General features: G+C 44.0%; 1 protein-coding gene across 1 annotated transcript; it reads left to right on the top strand.

The window, feature by feature from the left end:
- Window positions 1–17352: 17352 nt before the first annotated feature.
- On the top strand, window positions 17353–23022 carry BHLHE40 (basic helix-loop-helix family member e40). The gene is made up of 5 exons (XM_036075560.2): window positions 17353–17727; window positions 17892–17961; window positions 18220–18327; window positions 19270–19393; window positions 20715–23022. Exons 1-5 carry the CDS (start codon window positions 17648–17650, stop codon window positions 21569–21571), a joined length of 1239 nt encoding a protein of 412 aa, XP_035931453.1. The 5' UTR covers window positions 17353–17647; the 3' UTR covers window positions 21572–23022.
- Window positions 23023–23383: the final 361 nt, after the last annotated feature.

Raw genomic sequence — 23383 nt, 5'->3', positions numbered from 1 at the left:
AGGAGGTCCACACTCCAGGTCCAGAAAGCTGAAAGAATCATGTTTCTCAGGATTTAATCAGACTCATTGGTGTAAATGGGGGCTACGCCTGCATTGTTACATGAAATGATTGATTTGTCTTGCCTCTCATAAATTCTCAAGTATTCCTTCTCTTTTCAGTATTTGCATATTAGATCAGACCCTTTAAGTAACGATACACATTTTCTCTCGATGACTACACATTTCAATTAGCACTTCGATGTTAGTAATACATTCAGTACTTTCTATAATCAAGTGGTTGAATTGACGAGGATCCATGCAGTGTACCCAGCCTTTAAAAGTCACTAAACCTTACCCTCCAGATTGCAGACATTGGAGGTCAAAGCTGTCAGTTTTACATGCTGCTTTTGCATCTTATCATTGCATATTTTTCAGGAACCTTTTCACTACAACAAGTAGAAGCAGACAGAAAGGAAGTGCCTTCCTGGATGAGGAGGAACTGGAAGTCTACTCCTGGATACTTGGTGATGTCAGGTAGGGAAAATTAGTGAACTTACCAAAAGGCTAATGAAGCAATATATTTTCTACCTCTCAAGGAAGTCATCGGCATAACATCAGGGTAGGATGCAAAGGCCCCCTTGGGTTCTTGTGCCAAGACAAAAGATCTTTTGTGCCAAAGGAGGAGGGAAATATGCCTGTTGGGTTAGGGTTGGGTAGGTTATAGAAGGAGGCAACAGCATGGGTTTTAATTGTATGTGGGCTACTTTGCTGCCTCGGATCTAGTGTGTCACCACATCTAAACTCAGGACGAGAGGGTCAGTTTTTAATTGGTCACACCTTTGTGCATGGCTGCTGATCCCCAGCTGATCTCAGCATGCTTTCTAATGTTTTAAGATTTGGGTATTACCACAATAATGAAAACCTGCCACAGGTCATTGATTGGGCTCAACTCGTCCCAAACTGGTGATGGCATTGAATATCTTGAGTCTTTCTAAATTTCCATAGGTGGTTAGGTGTCTTGGTTTCAAAGGGTATCCCCATAGGCAAAGTGAACTGAGGAAGCTGAATTATCCACAGGCATTTTACAATATTGTAGGTGATTGAGTTTAACTCACAACAACTGACAAGGTACCAATAAAACCTCAGCATTGCTATGAACAAAACCGGAGATTATCAGATAATCCAGCCCTTGGCTACCACTACAATCTTTTCTTGTGTCACTCACTGTTCAGTCTCAAGACCCTTAAATCACAATGGCCTTGTATCTGGTCCTAGAACATGGCAGCCCCTGCCCACCTCAGGGCTTTTGCCCTTGTGGTCCCTTCTATAGAATACCCTTCTGCTGGCTGGTCTCTGGTGGCTGGCTCCCTCTCATTGCTTGGTCTCAGCTTAAATGTCCCATCATCAGAAGGGCCAGTGGCCTCCTCGTCTCTAGCTCCATTATTTTCTTTCTTGAGACCCATTCATTTCCTTCACGGCAGTCATCATGTTCAGATCAATTGACTGTATTTGTTTATTCATTTGTTGTCTGTTTCCCCTCCACCAGGAGGACAGGGATCATATCTGTATTTCCAGTCCCAAACATAGGAAGGCACTTGCTATGGACTACATTGTGCTCCCCCCAGATTCATATGTTGAAGCCCTAATCCCCAGTGTAATAGTGTCTGGAGATGGGGCCTCTGGAAGTAAGTAGAATTAGATAAGATCATGAGGGTAGGGCCCTCATGAAGGCATTAGTGCCTTTACAAGAAGAGACACCAGAGAGCTTGCTATCTCCCTCTCTCTGCCCTGTAAGGACACAGTGGGAAGACAGCTGTCTGCAAGCCAGGAAGAAAGTCCTCACCAGAACCCAACCACGCCAGCACCCTGATCTCAGACTTCTAGCCTCCAGAGAACAGTGAGAAAATAAATTTCTGTTGTTTGAGCTGCCCAATCTATGGTATTCTATTATGGCAGCCCAAGCAGATGAATTTGGCATTCAATAAAGCTGTGTTGAATGAACGAATATATAATCTCCTGTATGTAATCAAGAGTTAACTACATTTCGTAGTCTGAATAGTTCTGGATGATTTTTTTAAAGTGTCAGTTGGCCAGGGTTTCATACTGTATTTGTTAGGAGCTTTATTAAACACAACTTGTCTATTTTTCTTTGCTACTCTTATCACAAATCCCTATTATTGCTAAACTATTTAGAAAGATACATCCAGGCAAAGTCCATCCAGGCACAGCTGACCACCGGAACAGATGTCTTAACTAACCAGGCTTATCTGTCAGACAGCTTTTATTTTATTAAAAAAAAAAAATACTGTCCAATTGTTTGAATTGTTCAAAAGTTTCAGCACCCTGTAGACAAAACCACCGAGCTCTGAACACCTCCATGAAACTGCCTGACTCTTTGTGGAATGAATTTATATAGGTTAATTCTAAAAATTTCCATGACTTTTCTTAGATTCTAAGGGAAGATACTTTAAAAATGAGTCCAATCATTTTTTTTCAGTTCAGTCACAATTCTTATAAACATTAATTCATATTCCTCAGAATCATCTATTTATTTTTTTATATACTTAAAAGCTAAAACTTAAGATTTCCTTTATTCGTTAACAACAACAACAAAAGCCTATTAGGTTATTCTGGAGACTATCATGCTGGGGAAGGGCAACAGAAGGTCAATGTTACCTTTTATTGGGCAAAAAGTTCAGGACTCCCAAATTGTTACCTTGCTGCTGGTCCCAAAAGCAATGGACTGTTTGAATACAAAACCCTTCCCGTCTTAGAACCCGAGGTCAATGTCAGTACCTTTTGCAGAGAAAATTCCAGTTGTACTGCTAATGTCCAAGTTATATATATGTGACTAAATGCTCAGATATGCTAAGCAATCCTTGGCATTCTACTAATAAAAATAAGTAGTATTAACAAATATTGAGTCATTAGTATGTGCCAAGTGCTGTGATAGTCTTTTAAACACATTATTTAATTTGATCCTCACAAGGACCCTATGAGATAGCTACTTTTGTTACCTCATCTTACAGATGAGTAAACTGAGGCTTTAAGTAACTCCCACAAGGCTCTTAACCTCCTTGGTCTTATTGCACCAAAGCACTGGTTCTAACTACTAATCATTTCATCCTGCTTTCTTGAATCTCTTCATCTTATTTATCATTCCCCATTTCATTAAGTCCTTACTCTTTGAGAACACTGTGCTAACTAACTGGCTAGTGCTCAGCCTCAACTTTATCTGTGCCATTGAAGGAAAGAGGGAAGCGGTACTGCTCAAGCAAAGGAATAGGGGGCATAATATCTGAAGAAATTTGATTTAAGTACTTAAGAGAACAAATTATCTGCCAGTTAAAATGCCCTTGTTTGTATGCAAAAACCGTGGTAAGTTTGAATAATGCTTGTCTACTCATTAAACAGTTGCCCCAAGGGAATTGCATGCAATAATTAGTTAGCCTAGTTCAAGTTACATGCTTCAAAGTAATAAAATTGCCATCCATGAGATTTGTGAGCATCATGAAAATTTCATTCATGTAGTATGTGTCTGGTACATAGAAAACTCAGTAAATATTTTTGATGAAATAAATACTGCAATCCCTTAAATTTTCTTTGACTAGGATGTCATCAAAACTTTAGACTACCTCCCTCCACATTTCTTTGAATGGTGAAGTTTTATTAAATTGAATCTTTATATTCAGCTGGTTTATTATGATTTTCCAGAGCTCTCCTAACAAGGCAATCTGGACCATAATCATCTTTCTTTGAGATTAGTACTGCATTACTAAGTACAGAAAATGAAGGAAATTTTATTTTCTCTTCTATTGGTGCATTAATTAGTCCTGAAAATAACATTGTAAGTAACATAGGACCAATAGCTAATATCAGAGCTATGAAATTCCAGTTGGTAAGTCTCTTTTGGTGAAAACAAATCTACCCAGTTATTGCAAGGAAAAGAGGGGCAATGGGAGTCAGGTGCTAATTTGTAACCAATTGATGAATATTCTCTGCAGTTGCCACCAATCCATGTACAGAGCCAAATTCTTGGCTGAGCTCCTAGGGAGCTACCCAAACCCTCTCCACACATCCTTTCTCCATCCTTCCCTCCTTGCAGAATGGGTGTTCCCAGGCCTCAGGCAGACAGCAGAGCCATAAAAGGCCTGATCCCTTGGGCAATGCACTTCCCCTGACTCTAGCTCCCAGGACGGCAGCTGCCCACCTGAAAACAAACTTACATCCCCACCAAAGTAGCCGGTGTGATGACTTGTAGGCTTGCCTCTCGCTGGATTTCCTCAACAGGAAACGTTTCCTCGACATGTTTTATCTACACTTTGTGTGACTGTAAACCACATTCTATCTACTTCTTGGGTGTCCTGGATTGTTAGTTTTATTTAGTTATTCAGTTAAAATCTTTCCTCTGTCCTTTATACTGTAAACTCACCTCAGCACAATTAAATTCTATTGCTATTACCCACCTAAAAATGCAGGTGTCCGTACTTGAGGACCTTGTTATTCCTTATCATCAGCATGATCTGGGAGCTTGTTAGAAATGCAGAATCTCAAGCCCAACCACGGACCTTCTAAGAGAGAATCAGAACTTTAACAAGATGCCCAGGTGATTTATATGCAGAGTAAAATGTGAGAATCACTGCCCTAAGAGACAGAGACGGATGAGGGAGTGGGACATTGTCCAAAGAAGACACCAACACAATTACGTGCACTGTCCATTCTCTGAAAGTAAATATCACTTGCTGGGTGCCAAAGCATCTCCTTTTTGCCACAGTCTCCTCCCAGACCCTGTATGTGTGTGTGTATGTGTTGTGTGTGATTTTAGCAGTGCTTGATAGAATACAATACACCTTTGCCATCCCCTATTTTGTCAGATCCTCACACTGGCTTCATCTTTCAGGTTTTCAATTCCTGCCAATTCATCAGTTCCTAAAGATCCCTAAGCACCTTTTCATCTCTGGTAAGAGTTATCTGGGGGATTTCTGTTTATAGGTCACATGTATAGGATTACAAGAGAATGTCATTGTTACCCTAACAACTAAAACAAGTCAGGTAAGCACAAAACAATCACTGATTCTTTTTAAGAGAGAGAGAGCACAAGCAGTGAGGGAGGAGCAGAGGAAGAGGGAGAGAGAGAATCTTAAACAGGCTCCATGTCCAGCACAGAGCCTGAAACAGGGCTCGATCTCACGACCCTGAGATTATGACCTGAGCTGAAATCAAGAGTTGGATGCTTAACTGAATGAGCCACCCAGGTGCCCCAACGATCGTTGATTTTTAAAACCCATCAGAGAACTGATGGCACAAAGAAACCTAAATGCACTAAACTCAAAGTAACTAGCTTTACGTGGGAGAGAGCGGACCCATGGCCATTGTCTAGTGGAATGGCAGAGGAAAGAAGGGTTCATGATCAGCAAGGGTAAGGAGAACTCAGCTGAAATGTTAACAGACTTGTAAAGGCTGTCTGTGGGCTGAGGGGCCATAGCCACAGAGCAAGTCTACACCTATCTACCTCATCCTCCCCCGTGTCCTCACAGAGGGCTGGAAATAGTTTGCCGAAGTTGGAGGCAGGGAACAAGGGCCAAGGAGCACTCCTTGAGTCATTTTTGGCTTTCGCAAAGTCCAGGGATTTGCAAAGTACTGAGAGGGACAAAAGGACTGGAGGAGATCTCCAGAGGGGCAGAAATAGGGGGCAAATGGCAAAGAGAAATCAGAAAGCTATCAGCTAGGCAATAGAGCAGGGAGAGACTTCCCCCAGTTCTCACACCTGTTAGCTTAGTTTTGAAGTATAGGTCGATCTCAAGAATCTCATCAGCACTCAGATCTCAGGCTCTGCTGAAGGGGAAGTCCTAATCTCACCCTCAAAATGTTTGAAAGCAGCAGGGAAATGATTCCAACTAAAGCTATAACAAAACCCAGGCCCGGCTCAACTAGAGATCAGACTGACAGCCTCTCATGGAAGAAGGGGCTTCTCTTTTTGGAGGTAAATATTTACTTTGTATTCTACTTTACTTCAAAATATGAAGCACACAATAAAAAAAATCCAAAACCTACAGAAAAGCGAGGAAATGTGTCTTGCGGTTAACACAGAAAAAAAAGCAATAGAAGCAGATCCAGAAAGAGCTTAGAAGTCGAAATTATCAAGTAGGCATATTAAAATACAAAATACCTATGACATAAAAATGATAAAAATCTTAAAAGATTGCACAGAAAGGAAGACAACATGTATGAAGAGATGGGGAATTTCAACAAAACAGTGGAAACCAGAAAAAAGAACCATATGGAAATTCTACAAATGAAAAACACAGTATCAAAAATTAATTCATTATATGAGCTTAGTAGCAGCCTCAAGAGCAAAGGAAACTGAGCATCTGACTGGGTTGGGGCTAATTTCAAACAACCCGATGTGTAAATGGTGTCCAGAAATAAGAGATAACATGACACAAGAAATCATTGAGGTTTTGTTGGCTAAGACTTAACAAAACTGATGAAAAATATCAACTTACAGAACCGAAAAACTCAGCACACCCCAAGCAGAATAAATACAGAGAAAACCACAGCTAAATAAATTATAGCAAAATTGCTGAAAAGCAATGGGAAGCGGTAAATCTCAAAGGGGATAAAAGAGGGGTGCCTGGGTGGCTCAGTCGTTAAGCATCTGCCTTCGGCTCAGGTCAGGTCCTGGGATCAAGCCCCACGTCAGGCTCCCTGCTCAGTGGGAAGTCTGCTTCTCCCTCTCTCTCTGACCCTCTCCCCTGCTCTTGCTCTCTCTCACTCTCTCTCTCTCTCTCAAATAAATAAATAAAATCTTTAAGAAAACAAAAAAAACTATAAAAAAAAGAAAGGGGATAAAAGATAGAAGCATAAGGGATTGATGATATAAGTAACAGGTGACTTTTCACTAGAATCAGCAGAGGCCAGAAGACAATAGAACACCCTTAAAGTGCTAAGAAAAACATCATCAAACTAGAACTTCATAACCAGTGAAAATATACTTCAAAAATAAAGGTGTAATAAATTCATAAATTCATTTTCAGACAGACAAAAGTTGGGAGAATTCATCTGCAGCAGACCAGTACGACAAGAAAAGCTAACATAAACATTTTAGAAAAAATACCAGAAGGAAACTCAGATCTGCAAAAAGTGAAGAGCACCAGAAAGGGTAAATAGATGGGTAAATGTTAAAGGCCTTTTTATTTTTTTAATTTTTAAAAAGATTTATTTATTTATTTATTTATTTATTTGAGAGCGCCAAAGAGATCACAGAGGGAAAGGGAGAGGGAGAAGCAGACTTGCTGCTGAGCAGAGACCCCAATGCGGGGCTTGATCTCAGAACCCTGGATCATGACCTGTGCCAAGGCAGATGCTTAACTGACTGAGCCACCCAGGCAACCCTTTAAAGGCCTTTTTAAAGTAATATATCTACATCTATATCTTTTTATCCATGTGCATGATATTTAAAAATACTATTGAGTGTTTAAAGCAAAATACATATATATATATTTTTGAGATTTATAATTTATGCAGAAGCTGGGGTGCCTGGGTGGCACAGTCGGTTAAGCAACTGACTCTTGGTTTCAGCTCAGGTCCTGATCTCAGGGTTGTGAGATTGAGCCCCTTGATGGTCTCTATACTCAGTGGTGAGCCTGCTTAAGATTCTCTCTCTCCGTTGCGCCTGGGTGGCTCAGTTGATTAAGCAGCTGCCTTGGGCTCAGGTCATGATCCCAGGGTCCTGGAATCGAGCCCCACATCAGGCTCCCTGCTCAGCAGGGAGTCTGCTTCTCCCTTTCCCTCTGCCCCTGCCCCTACCCCTGCTCTGCTCTCTTGCTTATTCTCTCTCAAATAAATAAATAAAATCTTAAGATTCTCTCTCTCCCTCGCCTTCTGCCCCTCCCCTCTGCTCTCTCTCTAAAATAAATAAATCTTTAGAATTTATGCAGAAATAAAATATAAATAATAAGAGCACTGAGGTTAAGAGGAGGAATAAATAGAATTGTATTGCTGTAAGGTTCTTACATATCTGTAAAATTGTATAATAGTATTTTTCAGCATATGATTTAAAGGTAGATTGTGATAACTTAAAGGTATAGAATATAATCTTTAGGGCAGAGATTACCAAAGTATGGTTCCTAGACATACATCATCAGTGGCATCTGAGAACTTATCAGACAGGCAAATTTTTGAGCTCTGTCATAGACCTACTGAGTAAGAAACTTTGGGGGTATGGCCCAGAAATCTATGTTTTAATAAGACTTCCAGCTGTTTTCTAATACATGTAAAGTTTAAGAACCACTGCTCAAGAACAGCCACTAGAATATACCACAAAGAAGTATACTTAAAAAAAGGAGATAAAATGGAATGATTAAAAAATGCAATATACCCAAAAGAAGGTAGGAAAGTAGAAACAGAAACAAAGAATAAATGGGATACATAGAAAAATAAATATCAAGATGGGAGATTTAAACCCAACTGTATTAATGATTACCTCAAATATAAATATATTAAACTCTACGATAAAAAGGCAAAGATTGTCAGACTGATATAAAAGCAAGATCCAACAACATGTGGTTTAATAATGTACAATTCAATTATAAAGACATAGGTTGCAAGCATAAGGGTAGAAAAAAATATATCATGCAAACACTAAGTATAAAAAAGCCTAGTGTGGGGGTGCCTGGCTGGCTCAGTTTGTACAGCATGTGACTGTTGATCATGAGTTCAAGCCCCATGTTGGGCATGGAGCCGACTCAAAAAAACAACAACAAAAAGTCAGTGTGCCTATATTATTAATATCAGACAAAGATAGAAGAATAATACTGGACTTTAGAATAAGAATAATGCTATAAGGCTACTGGGTATTTACCTCAAAGATACAAATGTAGTGATCTGAAGGGGCACATGCACCCCAATGTTTATAGCAGCAATGTCCACAAGCCAAACTATGGAAAGAGCCTAGTTGTCCATCTACAGATGAACGGATAGAGAAGATGTGGTATATATATATACAATGGAATATTATGCAGCCATCAAAAAATGAAATCTTGCCATTTGCACTGACGTGGATGGAACTAGAGGGTATTATGCTAAGCAAAATAAGTCAATCAGAGAAAGACAAGTATCATATGATCTCACTGATATGAGGAATTTGAGAAACGGAAGAGGATTATAGGGAAAGGGAGGGAAAAATGAAACTAGATGGAACCCGAGAGGGAGACAAACCATAAGAGACTCTTAATCTCAGGAAACAAACTGAGGGTTGCTGGAGTGGAGGGGGGTGGGAAGGATGGGGTGGCTGGGTGATGGACATTGGGGAGGGTAGGTACTATGGTGAGCGCTGTGAATTGTGTAAGACTGATGAATCACAGACCTGTACCCCTGAAACAAATAATACATTATATGTTAATAAAAAAAATTAAAAAAGAAAGGACAAGTGGAAAGAGTGTTTGTTGTTGGGACCTGGATGGAGACTCATGTAGTCAGCCTCCCATTGTTGAGGTAAAGATGAAAGAAAGAAAGAAGAAAGAAGAAAGAAGAAAGAAGAAAGAAAGAAAGAGAAAAATGCTATAAGGAAAGAAAAAAATTTAATGATAAGAGAAAAAAGAAAAAAATCATCAAGAAGATATGTCAATCCTAAATGTACTTGCAACTAAGAATAGAGTTCCAAAATGCATAAAGAAAAATGACAGAAATGGACAACGCTTCACTCATACTTGGAAAGATTTTAATACTCCTGTCTCAGTAATTTTAGGATGCAGAGAGGGAAAAAATCAGTAGAGAGATATATTTGAACAGCACTGTAACCAACTTGATAAAATACCAACTTAATAAAATGTTGCACCCAACTACAGAATTTACATGCTTTCAAACCCACAGGGAACATTCGTCAAGATAGACTATATGCTGGGTAATGAAAGACATCTTAATACACGTCAAAGAATTAAAATCTAATAGAGTGTATCTTCTGACCAAATAATAATAAATTAGAAACCAACATAAAAAGATACCTGGAATTACACACCTATTTGGACAAGCTAAAGTTAAAAATAGTGACAATAGCAGGGATGCTCAGGCAGTTAAGTGTCTGCCTTTGGCTCAAGTCATGATCCCAGGGTCCTGGGATAGAGTCCTGCATGGGGCTCTCTGTTTAGCAGGGAGTCTTCTTCTCCCTCTGCCTGCCACTCCTCCTGTTTGTACTCTCTCTCTATGACAAATAAATAAATAAAAATCTTTAAAAAAAAATAGTGACAATAGCAAATGTGGGTAGGGATAAAGAGAAACTAGATCTTTCATACGTTGCAATTGTAAAGGTAAAATGGGATAGCCTCTCCAGCAAACAGTTGGTCAGTTTCTTTATAAACATACATTATTATATGGTCCATTGTCTCAGAGAAGAAAACATGTCCACACAAGACATGTAGAAAAATGTTCATAGTAGTTTTATAATCACAAAAAATTGGAACAGCTCCATTGCCCTTCAGTGGGTGAATGGGCAAACAAATCATGGCACAGCGACATCATGGAACACCACTCATTGAAACTTACTGTTGATACACATGACCACTTGGATGGATCTCAAGAGATTATGCTGAGGGGAAAAAATTTTTCAATCTTAAAAGGTTACAAACTGTATGATTCCATTTATATAACATTCTTAAAATGATAGTATTACAGAGATGGAGAACAGATTAGTGGTTGCCAGACATTAGGGATAGGAGAGGTGAAAGGAATTGGTATGATTATAAAGGGATAAAGGGGTGGCATGAGAGGACTTTGTAGTGATAGGACAGTTTTGCATCTTAATGGTGACAGTAGTTATAGTAATCTACACATGTGATAAAATTGCATAGAACTATACACATACAGACACACATACAAGTGAGTGCATGTAAAATGGGTGAAAATCTGAAAACTGTCCAGGACCCAGGGATCATGACCTGAACCAAAGGCAGACGCTTAACTGCCTGAGCCAGGCGCCCCTTATTTCCTTGTTTTAATATTGTATTACAGTCACATAAAATGGTACCATTGGGGGAAACTGAGTGAAGGTACATGGAACTTCTCTGTATTATTTTTGTAACTTTCTATGATTCTATATTTCAAAAGAAAAAGAAAAAGGTTTCCTGGAAAATTTGCAAATATTTGGGAATTAAACAATACCCTTTGAAGTAACCCATGAATCAAAGAAAACTGACAATAACTACTAGGACATATTTTGACCTGAATGATAAATAAAATACAAATACCCTGTGAAAGCAGTGCTTAGAGGAAAAATTTTAGCTCTAAATACTTATAATGAAATGACTTATAAATACTTAAAATTTAGCTTTAAATACTTATAAGAAGAAAGGTTTAAAATCAGTGATATTACCTTACATCACAAGAAACTAGAAAACTCAAAACAAATTAAATCCAAAATAGCTAGAAGAAAGGGAATAAGAAAAATAAGAGAGAAAATTGATCAACTTTAAAATGAACAATCGAGAAAATCAAAACAAAATAAAAATTTGGGTATTTGCAAAGATTAATACAATTAATACAACTCTTAGCAAGATGATCAAGAAAAAAAGAAAACACAAATTAACAAAAAATTTTTAAAAGAGTAGAAAGTATTTATCACTTTAGATTATATAGACATTAAAGGGATAAAACTTTTTACCAATATATTAACAAATCTCAATGAAATAGACACATTCCTTAAAAAACAAAAATTACCAAAACTGAGAACAAAATAAGAATTTTATTATTTTTATTTTTTTTTAAGATTTTATTTATTTATTTGAGAGAGAGAGATAGCACGAGCGGAGGGGAGGGGGCAGAGGGAGAGGAAGAAGAGGGCTCCCTGCTGATCTGGAGCAGGGCTCCATCCCAGGATCCGGGGATCATGACCTGAGCCGAAGGCAGATGCTTAACGGACTGAACCACCCAGGCGCTTCTTTATTCCCAAGAATAAAAATTCTAAATATCTGGCATCTATTAAAGAAAATGTATACATAGTAAAAACCTTCCCCTAAAGATAATTCCAGGCCCAGGCAGCATCTCCTACTATTTAAGAGAGAAACAGTACCAAATCCTACATAAGCTCTTTCAGAAAAAAGAAGAAAAATTTCCCAACTTGTTTTATGAGGCCAGCATTACTGTGACAACAAAACCTGACAAAGATTATAAGAAAAACTACAGATGTATACCCTTCACAATCAGACACAAAATCCCTCGCAAATACTAGCAAATCAAATTTAGCAATAAAAATAAGGATAACACATTGATCAAGATTGGCTTATTTCAGGAATTCAAGGTTGGTTTAACATTTTTTTTTTTTTAAAGATTTTATTTATTTATTTGACAGAGAGACAGACAGCGAGAGAGGGAACACAAGCAAGGGGAGTGTGAGAGGGAGAAGCAGGCTTCCTGCTGAGCAGGGAGCCCGATGCGGGGCTCGATCCCAGGACCCTGGGATCATGACCTGAGCCGAAGGCAGACGCTTAACGACTGAGCCACCCAGGCGCCCCTGGTTTAACATTTAACAGATTATAATTCATAATAGTAACAAAATGAAAGAAAAAACCATATGAGTGTCTCATTTGATGCAGAAAAAGCATTTGACAACTTCAATATCCTTTATGATAAACTCTCTCAGAGATGTAGCAATAGAAGAAAACATCCTCAGCTGAATTAAGGAACTACATTTCACCAGCATATAACATTATATGTATTGATGAAACTCTGAATATTTTTACTTCTACATTTGAGCATAAGGCAAGGATATCCTGAATGGAGACATTAATAACACCAAATTCAACCAGAACCAACAGTCTTATTTAACATTTTTATAAGTGATTTTAAAGATCTTCAAGTGTACAAATGCTATTGATTTCCTTCTGGTGGGGACAAGCTAAAATTACAACACTATCTCTAGTGGAGAGAACACATCTTCAAATTGTAGGTCAGGATTTATTGGTGGGTTGTAAAATCAATTTATCAAGTAAAGACCAGAATATATTTTTTTAAGATTTTTATTTATTTATTTGAGAGAGAAGGAGAGCATGTGGGCACACAAGCAGGGGAAGGGGCAGAAGGAGAGGGAGAATGAGAATCCTCAGGCAGACTCCCCACTGAGCCCAGACCCCGTCCCGGGGCTTGATCCCAGGACCCTGGGATTATGACCTGAGCCAAAATCCAGGGTCAGCCACCCAACCAACTGAGCCACCCAGGAACCCCAAGACCAAAATATTTTTTAAATAAAATTGACTAGACTAAACTAGAAAATATCAGAATTCACATATCAAGGACATATTGTTTTATAAAAAATTTTTAACGATTTTATTTGAGAGAGAGAGTGCGCATGGCACTCGAGCACAAGGGGGGGAGGGGCAGAGAGAGAGGGAGGAGCAGACTCCCTGCTGAGCAAGGAGCCCATGCAAGGGAGCCCATTCGAGGCTCCATCCCAGGACACTGAGATTATGACATGAGCTGAAGGCAGACACTTAACCAACTGAGCCACCCAGGCGTCCGAAATACATTGAGCTGGCTTCTTCCTAAATAGTTTAAGCTTTTCTTTAAGTGAGCAATGGTTACTCAGTAGTAAGAGAGAGAGGGTAGTGGCGGCTTATTGCTGTAGCCCCATCAGGACTTGGCTGCCCTATGCTTAATGTACTTAAAGTGTATGTGTTTGTATGTGTTTATTGATACATAAAAATGTGATATGTGAAATGTGATAAAAAATTTCCTGAGGATCCATTAATAGGCAAAAAATGATGTTATCTGAGCAAGAAAGAAAGTGAGCTCTAACTTCCTACACAGGAAGGGGCCAGGTAACAGGATAGACTCTCCCCAACACACAGCATCAGACCTTTAAAATGCTGAGTCTCAGTAGGAAAAGAAAAGGAAAATCCGGTCCTTCCCTGTACAAGATTATGTTCTCTCTACACTTAAAAGGACAAAACAGAGGGGAGGGCTACAAAATGTCAGAATTACCCAGTGCAGCTGCTCAGTGCTACAATGCACAACTCGAGAGGGTGCTCTCACACAGACTGTGATGTGAATGGCTCCCCCTGGAGTTGAACAGTGCATAACTCATACAACCCTACCAGGCAGCCAAGAGTATAATGATTAAGAGTACAAGCTTCGGAGCCAAACAAACCTAGGGTCTAGTTCCAGATCTAATCTCAGGCTATTATACCTGAGGCAGGTTATTTAACCTCCCTGAGCCTCAATTTCCTTAAGAGGACACATATATTCCTAGGACCTACTTCAGTGCCTGGCACATAGTGGTTCTCAATAAATATGTGTTAAATGAATATAAAAATGAGCTTATGCCTGCCTTATAAGGTGGTGGGGAGGACTAAATGAATTAACATAGACAAAGTTTTTGCAGATGTCTAAAAAATAAAACAGCATTAAACAAGTATCTACAAAAGATGACAGAGTGAAATTTTAAGATTCTTCAGGGTGGAAAGATGCAGGTTGGGAAGGAATTATTTTGTTTAAATTGATGAAAAAATAATCACAAGCTACTGAGAAAAGAAAAACAGACTAAATGGTTTAAAATATATAAAATCTGGAAATGGTATAAAATATATAAAATCTGGATAGGATAGAACTTTTGTAGGGTGGAGATTCTTTCTTTCTTTCCTTTCTTCCTTCCTTCCTTTCTTTCTTTTTCTTTTTCTTTCTTTTATTTCTTGAAGCTTAAGAATACATTTGGAACAAAAAGTAGGAAATGCATATATTTTGTTATTTCCAACTGTAGCACAGGTAAGGACAAAAAGTATTGATAACATCAAAACATTCTAAGAACGACATTGTGCCATGGGAGCTGAAATGTTTGGGTTCATGTCTGGCATGGGGGGAGCGAGGTGTATGATGGTTCAGGGACAGGTGTTCCTTCCTCCCCCAGCGCTTCTTTCCTGGTAGAACTGTGGTTTAGGTGCAGTCATGACAATCCTTCACCCGTATTAAAGTCGCACAATGAAGCAGGTCGCCCTAGATTGAAAGCACAAACCCGGAGCAGGCCGGTCCCCTCCTTCCCCGATGGTTCTGCTGCCCACCTCCCGGCAGGAAGCTGCGGCGCAGTCATTCCCTCCCTAGAGATGGCTGAGAACAGAAACCAGCAAAAGTACATTCTGGGAGGGAAGGATCCCTGAGCCCCCAAGAGAGGTCACGCCAGTTAGCAGTTAGAAAAGGAGGCATTTCTCACACTTGCTAATGAGTTCGACGCTTGTGAAACATAAACAGGAAGTGGGAGCTCTCCAAAGCGACCTGAAGGAAATCCACTCCCAGTTTGGTCAAAGTGTGAATCCCAGTTCTCTAGGTTGTCAAGGACACTGCCAATTAAGACTGACACCCCCAAACTCTGCCCGAGGCAAAGCTTCACCCAGTCCCCGCAGCGACCCCGTTTTTGTTCTTTTTTTCAATCCTTCCCACCGCCAGGCCACTCAGCAGCGGGGTAACTGACCCGAGGCGCGGTGGGAACGGCTTACAGTCATCTCTCAACTCCCCGAACTTGCAGGGCAGGGCAGCGCAGAGGTCAGTGAAATCCCCAGCCAGGCCTTATTTTAGTCATGAATTTCCACTGGCTCCCTCCTCTGACTGCATCAGCGCGGCTCACACCGCGGGCTTGGAGTTTCAGCTGTTTTCCCTGCTCCAGGCTGAGTTAGAAGGTCACAGAGCCCGGACTTTGCCGGGGGAGGTAGGTACCCCCCGCCGCCCCCCCTCCCCAGGCGCGCTTTGCGGAGATCTGGGGCTGCTTGGGGGAGGCCTTTCTGCCCCAAGCTCAGGGCAGTAGGTTAGCTTCTTCCTCCTTCTCTTCCCACGCATCTTGGTCCGTATTAAATAAATTTTGAAACAAAACAAAACAAACTTATCTTTTTTCTGGCAGCCAGTGGCACCTATATAATTTTCCCAGGGCTGCCTTTCCCTCATTGCCCAATTTATCCTCTTTCCAGAGGTTCCTGTAAATTCAAGGGCAGAATCTGTCTGATTCCCCACGGTATCTCTAGCAACGGTCACAACGCCCGGCACACAGGAGGGGCCTCAACAAATGTGTATCGACTGAATGAGTGCTAAGATTTCAATGTGATGGACAGATAGTTTTTTCTAGTCTCTCTTCCCTCCCGCTCCGGGTGCAGACCGCCAAGAGCGCCGCCCAAGTTCCTGGCAGACAGGGAGATGGCCCACCCGGCGGGCACACCGCGTCCCCAGGGTCTGGGTCCCACGGGCGGCGCAGAGGGACTCGCATGCGGCGGCCCTGTGGCCCGAGCTCTGGCCACGTGAAGCGTCACGCCCCGTGCTGCTGCAGGGCAGGCGTCGCCACCGCAGTTGTGTAACGTTGCAGCCGGAGGGGAGGCGACCCGGGAGCCTCTGCTCCAGAGGGGGCAGGGGAGGGAGGGAACGCAGGGCATCGCGCCCGGTATCTTTCTGTGCCGGACTAGCCGAAGTGGGGTGGAGGTGGGCACTGGGACACCCAGGGGGGTGCGCAAGAGGGTGCCCGCCGGCCCGCAGGCTGTACCCAGGAGCGGAGCTCCCGGGGAGCGAGGGGGCAGTGGCGCACACGCTCGGCGGTCAGGTGCGCGCAGCGTGCTCAGCGGCGGCCTCGGCTGCCCCTGCGCTTGGCTGCCAGCCCGCTTCCCATGGGGTGACATCCGCCCCGCCCCTCGGCCCCTCCCCACGGCGGGCAATTCCTGGACGCCCGGCTGAGGGGTGGGGGCGGGGAAGCCGGGACGGAAAGAAACACCAGCCTCTGGGGAGGGCAGGGGAACCGGGCGACTCCCTCCGCTGCGCGCCGGTTCCTCGGAGCCGGCCGGGCGGGGGAGGAGGAAGAGGGTTGGGCTGGAGCGAGCGAGGGGATATTCCTCTCCCGGCTTGAGTCAGACGCGGGCGGATCCGTCCTCCCCCGTTCCCTCCCAGGAGACGGGAACTTACTTCATTTCCCTGGGGCAGGTTCGCCCACGTTACCAACCCCCCCCCCACCCGGGCCCAGCGGCTCCCCGGCCCCTTCCAGCTTCCGCGCCCCCCACCCGGTTGGGCAGGACCCAGGCCGTGCTGCCACCCCCTCTTCGGGGAAAGGCAGCCGCAGCCGCAGACACCTGGGGGCCGAGGCTGGGGGTGGGGGCTCCCTCGCAGCCGCGGGAGCGTTGTCCAACACGTGAGACTCATGTGATGAAGCCGGGGGAGGGCGGGCAGGTCGCTCCTTCCCTCCCTGGCAGCGGCCAGACGTGCCTGGAGTCACAGGGTAGAACACGTAGCTCCAACCCACCCACTCGCTCCCATTTAACCCAGCCCGCAGCCTCTCCATTACTCCTCAGCTCGCCCCCCCCACCCCCCGCCACCCTAGCCGGCCCCCCCCCTCCGAGCTCCCTCCCGCCTCCCCGCCCGCCCCACTTCTCATTCACTTGGCTCGCACCGCGCAGACGGCGCAGGGAGCACACGCCGCCAGTCTGTGCGCAGAGCCGGAGCCAGAGGCCGCGGGGACACCATGCACGCCCCCAACTGAAGCAGCACCTCAAAGCCGCAGCGCCCGGCAGCCCAAGCGGATTTCAGGGAGCTCAGACTCAGAGGAACCCTTGCTGAGAGAGACACCCCCCACCCCCCGGAAGCCCCTTGCAGGACAGTCCTCACCCCGACGTTCCGCTACTGCAGACAGGAGTGCACAGTGGCCCCGGCTCGCCGCGCCATGGAGCGGATCCCCAGCGCGCAACCGCCCCCCGCCTGCCTGCCCAAAGCTCCAGGACTGGAACCCGGAGACCTACCTGGGTAAGTTGGCACTCCCTGGCCCCTTCAAGCCTCGGCTCCAGCCCTGCGTTCTGCGCGGCTCTCGACTCGGAGCAGCTCTGGCCGCATCCGAGGGGCTTTTACCAGGGCTCCTGCAGCCTATGCGCACGCAAAGTCATGACCCTACCTGGCCCCTCTCCCTGCAGGATGGATTTTGCCCACATGTACCAAGTGTACAAATCGAGGCGGGGAATAAAGCGGAGCGAGGATAGCAAGGTAAGAACACCGCGCCCCTCGGGACCCCAGACCCTGGCGCGCGCTGTTTCCAAGAAAAGTTTTCTCACTTTGAGCTTGGCCGGGCTATGCAAGGTGTGAGCTCGGTGCTTCTATGAAATGGCTTGGACTAGAAGGGGCAGAAAGTGGTTCAGGGTGTGACTCCGCGGCCCCAACTCTTACCGCGCCGCGGGGTGGGGGAGGAGAGGGGCTTCTTACCCGCTTCCTCTGGTGCCCACCGCCTCCCCGTGCGCCTTGCAGGAGACCTACAAACTGCCGCACCGGCTCATCGAGAAAAAGAGACGTGACCGGATTAACGAGTGCATCGCCCAGCTGAAGGATCTCCTACCCGAACATCTCAAACTTACAGTAAGTGAGAATCTGGCCCCTCTCCAAGCCAGCTCTTCTGCCCAGAGAGCGGGCGGGGGTCATTCGCCGCCTGCAGGCCCCACGGGGAACTGCAGACCAGATGCGCGGCTCAAGAGCTTGCCTGCGGGTGGCAGTTTTGGGGTACCCTTCCCCAGCCCGGGGATTTTTCTGGCAGCCTCATGCAAATGAGGTGAGAACCGCTTGGACTTCTCCAAGTTGGCTCCAACACCAACTAGACTTCGTTTTCAAGAGTTTAAGCCTTTCCTTTCTGGTGATTTTCAGGGTTCTTTAGTTTTGCTGACTTGGGTAAACCAAGGAACACGCAGATTTTATTTACCCCCTTTCTCTCGCCCTCCCCCTTTTTAAAAATAAAGAGGACTTGTTTGGGTGCGTGATTTTTATGTCCTGTCCTTTCTTGGCGGTAGCCAACAGCTTACTGGCTTTGGCAGCCTTTGGTTGGGAAAGGAAAAAAAAAATAGTATTTGAGGAGGAAGTAAAAAGCCTGGATGAGCTGAAAGTTATGAAAGGGTGTCAGGAAAGAAGCTAGGGGAAGCCTCTTGGCTGCCAGACACAGTAGAAGTCCCTCCTCAGGTTGACACCACTGCAGAGAAATGTTATCTCCGGATTCCCCTGAGTTAAGGTCAGCTGCGGCTGCTGGAGAAATTTATCTGTCAGAGCTTTCTCCTGATGTAGCTGCCTCTTCCCAAATGCCTCCAAAGATAAGTGACGCTCATTTTTTATTCTTTAATCAGAACTGTGTGCATGTATGTATACATACACACACTTTTTAAAAACATCATCTCCAAACTTAAAACTAAATGTAGTCAACCAGGAAAGGCTCATATTTTTTTTTTCCTTTAGAGATATTTCCCATTGCTAATAAGTGTCCCAGAGGTGGGACTTCTCTGAGCTCACTGTTGACTAAGGCTCTTTTTATTCCAGACTTTGGGTCACTTGGAAAAAGCAGTGGTTCTGGAACTTACCTTGAAGCATGTGAAAGCACTAACAAACCTAATTGACCAGCAGCAGCAGAAAATCATTGCCCTGCAGAGCGGTTTACAAGCTGGTGAGTGCCCGAGTCTGGTTATCATCACCTAAGAGTTGTAGCACAAATAGCCTGTGGGCTCAACATCTGGTATAAGGAACATTCCTACAACAAATTGCTTATGCACATTCATTGGGGGAGATGTCATTTTATCTTTCCTAAAAGGTCAGACTTTTCATTCGGAATGCTGCTGTATGCCACCTGGCATGAATACGTATTAGTCAAGTGGTAAAATATTTCCGTGGCATTTTGGTTTAAGGGTTTCTGGGTTCTGGGACATTTTCCCCCTCCTGTTTAAAATGCCAAGACACCTATAATTTGTATCGTGGGTGTTTTACAGTTGGTCTTCTTAGTCCTCTTTCATTGGAGAATAAATCATGGGTATGCCCCAGTGTTTTCCTGTTTCTCTACTTCCTTATCACTCTGTGTGTGGTATGATCCTGGCAGGATGACAGCAGGAGCTTTTCCTGCATTTCATGTGGTTCCCTGAATAGCCACTAGGTATCTTGGTGAGTTGCACAATCTAATGAAACCACTGAAGTTTCATCATTAGTTTCTACCAACTTCCAGAGAATCACAGTCAGCTTGTAACCTTCTAGTTTCACCCCTTCCAAATAATACTGTACAGACCGGGAAGAAATTCTTCTACCCACTCCCTCATTCCATTCTTCTTGCCCTTCTTTCCAAGACTAGTATGATGAGAATCACAAAAACCTAGCAGGTGCTTCTGCCAGTTTCTTCATTGAAAATAGGAAGATGATCATACCTGATTTCTCGGGGCTTGTGGATAGAATACATGGAAAAGGCTTAGAAATAGCTTTGAAATTTAAAGATTGCAGCACAACTGCAACTTTTTTAATCGAAAATAAGCTTACTTGGGTGACATCGTTTCCTCATTCTTTATCTCATTCTATGACTGGTCTCTGTCCGATCTTGCTCTGGTAAGACTGATGTTCTATAAATCAACTCTAGTTATAAACATACGAGGATGTTCACTGCTGTGTCATGTATAATGAAAACTCAGGAACAAGCTATCGATTCAACAAGAGGAAAAATAGTCCCATCGCTATTAATTATGTTCTGTTTCTGTGATGGGATATTATGCAACCCTTACAACTCATATTTTACCTCTGAGTGGTAGGATAATGGATTATTTTTGTTCTATTATTTGTACTTTTCAGTATAACCCAAATTTTTTCTGATCATATTACTTTTGGAGTTAGGAACACAAATCAGTGAGTGCTAATAACAGAGAGGAAAGCTTCCAGTCTTTGAGGTGTAGGTATCCAGGTGAACCACAGGGCCTTCTGAAATGTCTTCCTTTGGATCTGTGTCGATCCAGGTGAGCTGTCGGGGAGAAATGTTGAAGCAGGTCAAGAGATGTTCTGCTCAGGTTTCCAGACGTGTGCCCGGGAGGTGCTTCAGTACCTGGCCAAGCATGAGAACACTCGGGACCTGAAGTCTTCGCAGCTAGTCACCCACCTTCACCGTGTGGTCTCAGAGCTGCTGCAGGGGGGTACCTCCAGGAAACCGTCAGACCCAGCTCCCAAAGCCATGGACTTCAAGGAGAAACCCAGCTCCCTGGCCAAAGGCTCTGAAGGCCCTGGGAAAAACTGTGTGCCGGTCATCCAGCGGACTTTCGCGCACTCGAGTGGGGAGCAAAGTGGCAGTGACACGGACACAGACAGTGGCTATGGAGGAGAATCCGAGAAGGGTGACTTGCGTGGTGAGCAGCAGTATTTCAAAAGCGATCATGGACGCAGGTTCACCATGGGAGAAAGGATCGGTGTTATTAAGCAAGAATCGGAAGAACCCCCAACAAAAAAGAGCAGAATGCAGCTCTCCGATGATGAAGGCCACTTCACTGGCAGTGACCTGATCAGCTCCCCGTTCCTGGGCCCACACCCACACCAACCTCCCTTCTGTCTGCCTTTCTATCTGATCCCGCCGTCAGCAACTGCCTACTTGCCCATGCTGGAGAAGTGCTGGTATCCCACCTCCGTCCCCGTGTTATACCCGGGCCTCAACGCCTCCGCAGCAGCCCTCACCAGCTTCATGAACCCAGACAAGATCTCAGCCCCCTTGCTCATGCCCCAGAGACTCCCTTCTCCCTTGCCAGCACATCCGGCCATCGACTCTTCTGCCCTGCTCCAAGCTTTGAAGCAGATCCCCCCTTTAAACTTAGAAACCAAAGACTAGGGGACCCTGCTGCTCTGCTTTCCTTCCTCCCTACTCCCCCCCCCCAAAAAAAGAAAGTGTGACTGCAGCAAGATTGCTCTAGTGTGTATGCTGAGATAATCTGAGGCACGGAGAGAAGATTTGGGGTGCGTGTGTGTGCGCGCACACGCATTATGGTGTGTTGGTATAGGACATGAAAGCTCCTTCTGGCGTAGGGAAGATATGAAGGATTGCCTGACGTCAGGAGATTTAGGGGGGATTGTAGCAGATCTCTGGGCTTTCCCCCACCCAGAGAATAGCCCCCTCAGATACAGACAAATCAGCTGGATTTTCAAAAGCTTCAAAGTCTTGGTCTGTGAGTCAGTCTTCATTTTGGGAGCCGGGTCTGTGGCTTTGAGAAAAAGGTACTTTCAAAAGAGGGCTTTCCAGAGCGCTGTTCCCAGCCAGCTCTTATGACCCCACCCTTCTCCCTTTTATTGTTGCCGTGACTCACCACACGGGGAGAGGGCAGCCACACTGAGCTTTCTGCTAAGTGGTGAGGTAGCAGACGCAGGCATAGCATGGTAGTGGTTTAGGGAGATCGCCACAGGTCTGCTCCCCACCCCCTGCCTCTGATGAATAAAGAGAATGTAGTTCCTGCTCAGGCTTTTGTAGTGATTAGCTTAATAAGGAACTGAAAAGGGCCCCCTGGTAAAGCTGAGCTGCCAGGAATGAGGGAGACGTCCCTGGGCCCTATGGCACCTGTTTCTAAGTCTCACCTAGAAAACAATCTTGCTGTCCCGGGAACCAAAGCAGGGTCTGAGAGATGCAGGTGCCTAAGTTCCACTCACCCCCAAAATGCGTAAAGCCAAGTAACAAATTGCTACCTTCGACAAGCAGAGCTAGACTCGGTTTTCAGTTCTATCCTAAAACTCCTTTTAACCAAGCTTAGCTTACAGGCCTAACCAGCTCTTGGCACAGCAAGATCCTTTCTGCAGGCTAATGCCCCTCGCCCGACGGCATAGGGAGTGTCCTTATTGCTAAAAAGGATTCTGTCTCCTTCAAAGAAGTTTTATTTTTGGTCCAGAGTACTTGTTTTCTGACTTGTCCAGCTAGCCCTGCACCAGCTTTTCAAAATGCACTATGCTTGATCGCCGATGGTGTTTTAACTTTTTCTTTTCCTGTTTTTATTTTGGTATAAAGTCATTGCCTTTATTTGTAAAACTGTTATAAATATATATTATATAAGTATATTAAACAGGAAATGTTTCAGATGTTTATTTGTATAATTACTTGATCTACAAAGTGAGAAAAATGAATGTATTCCTGTTTTTGAAGAGAAGAAGAATTTTTTTCTCTAGGGAGAGGTACAGTGTTTATATTTTGGAGCCTTCCTGAAGGTGTGAAATTGTAAATATTTTTATCTATGAGTCAATGTTAAGTAGTTGTTTTAAAATACTTAATAAAATAATCCTTTTCCTGTGGAAGAGAAAGGTGGTCTTTTGCATTTTTTTTCTTTAAGATTTTATTTATTTATTTGACAGAGAGATAGCAGATAGCGAGAGCAGGAACACAAGCATGGGGAGTGGGAGAGGGAGAAGCGGGCTTCCCGCCGAGCAGGGAGCCTGATGTGGGACTCAATCCTAGAACCCTGGGATCATGACCTGAGCCGAAGGCAGACGCTTAACGACTGAGCCACCCAGGTCCCCGGTCTTTTGCATTTTTTAAAAATACCCCAGTCGTGTGAAAACGGCTGTCTCCTGCTCTCCCCTTCTTGGCTGGAGACAACAACTCGTTAATCTTGGCGACATTTCATTCAGCTTTTTATGTGCCTTGTATTCAGTCAGACAGAAT

This window comes from Halichoerus grypus, chromosome 1 (genome assembly GCF_964656455.1).
Source record: "Halichoerus grypus chromosome 1, mHalGry1.hap1.1, whole genome shotgun sequence".
Lineage (NCBI taxonomy): Eukaryota > Metazoa > Chordata > Mammalia > Carnivora > Phocidae > Halichoerus > Halichoerus grypus.
Note: the sequence above shows the minus strand (reverse complement) of the source record. Positions and strands in the feature narration are given on the sequence as shown.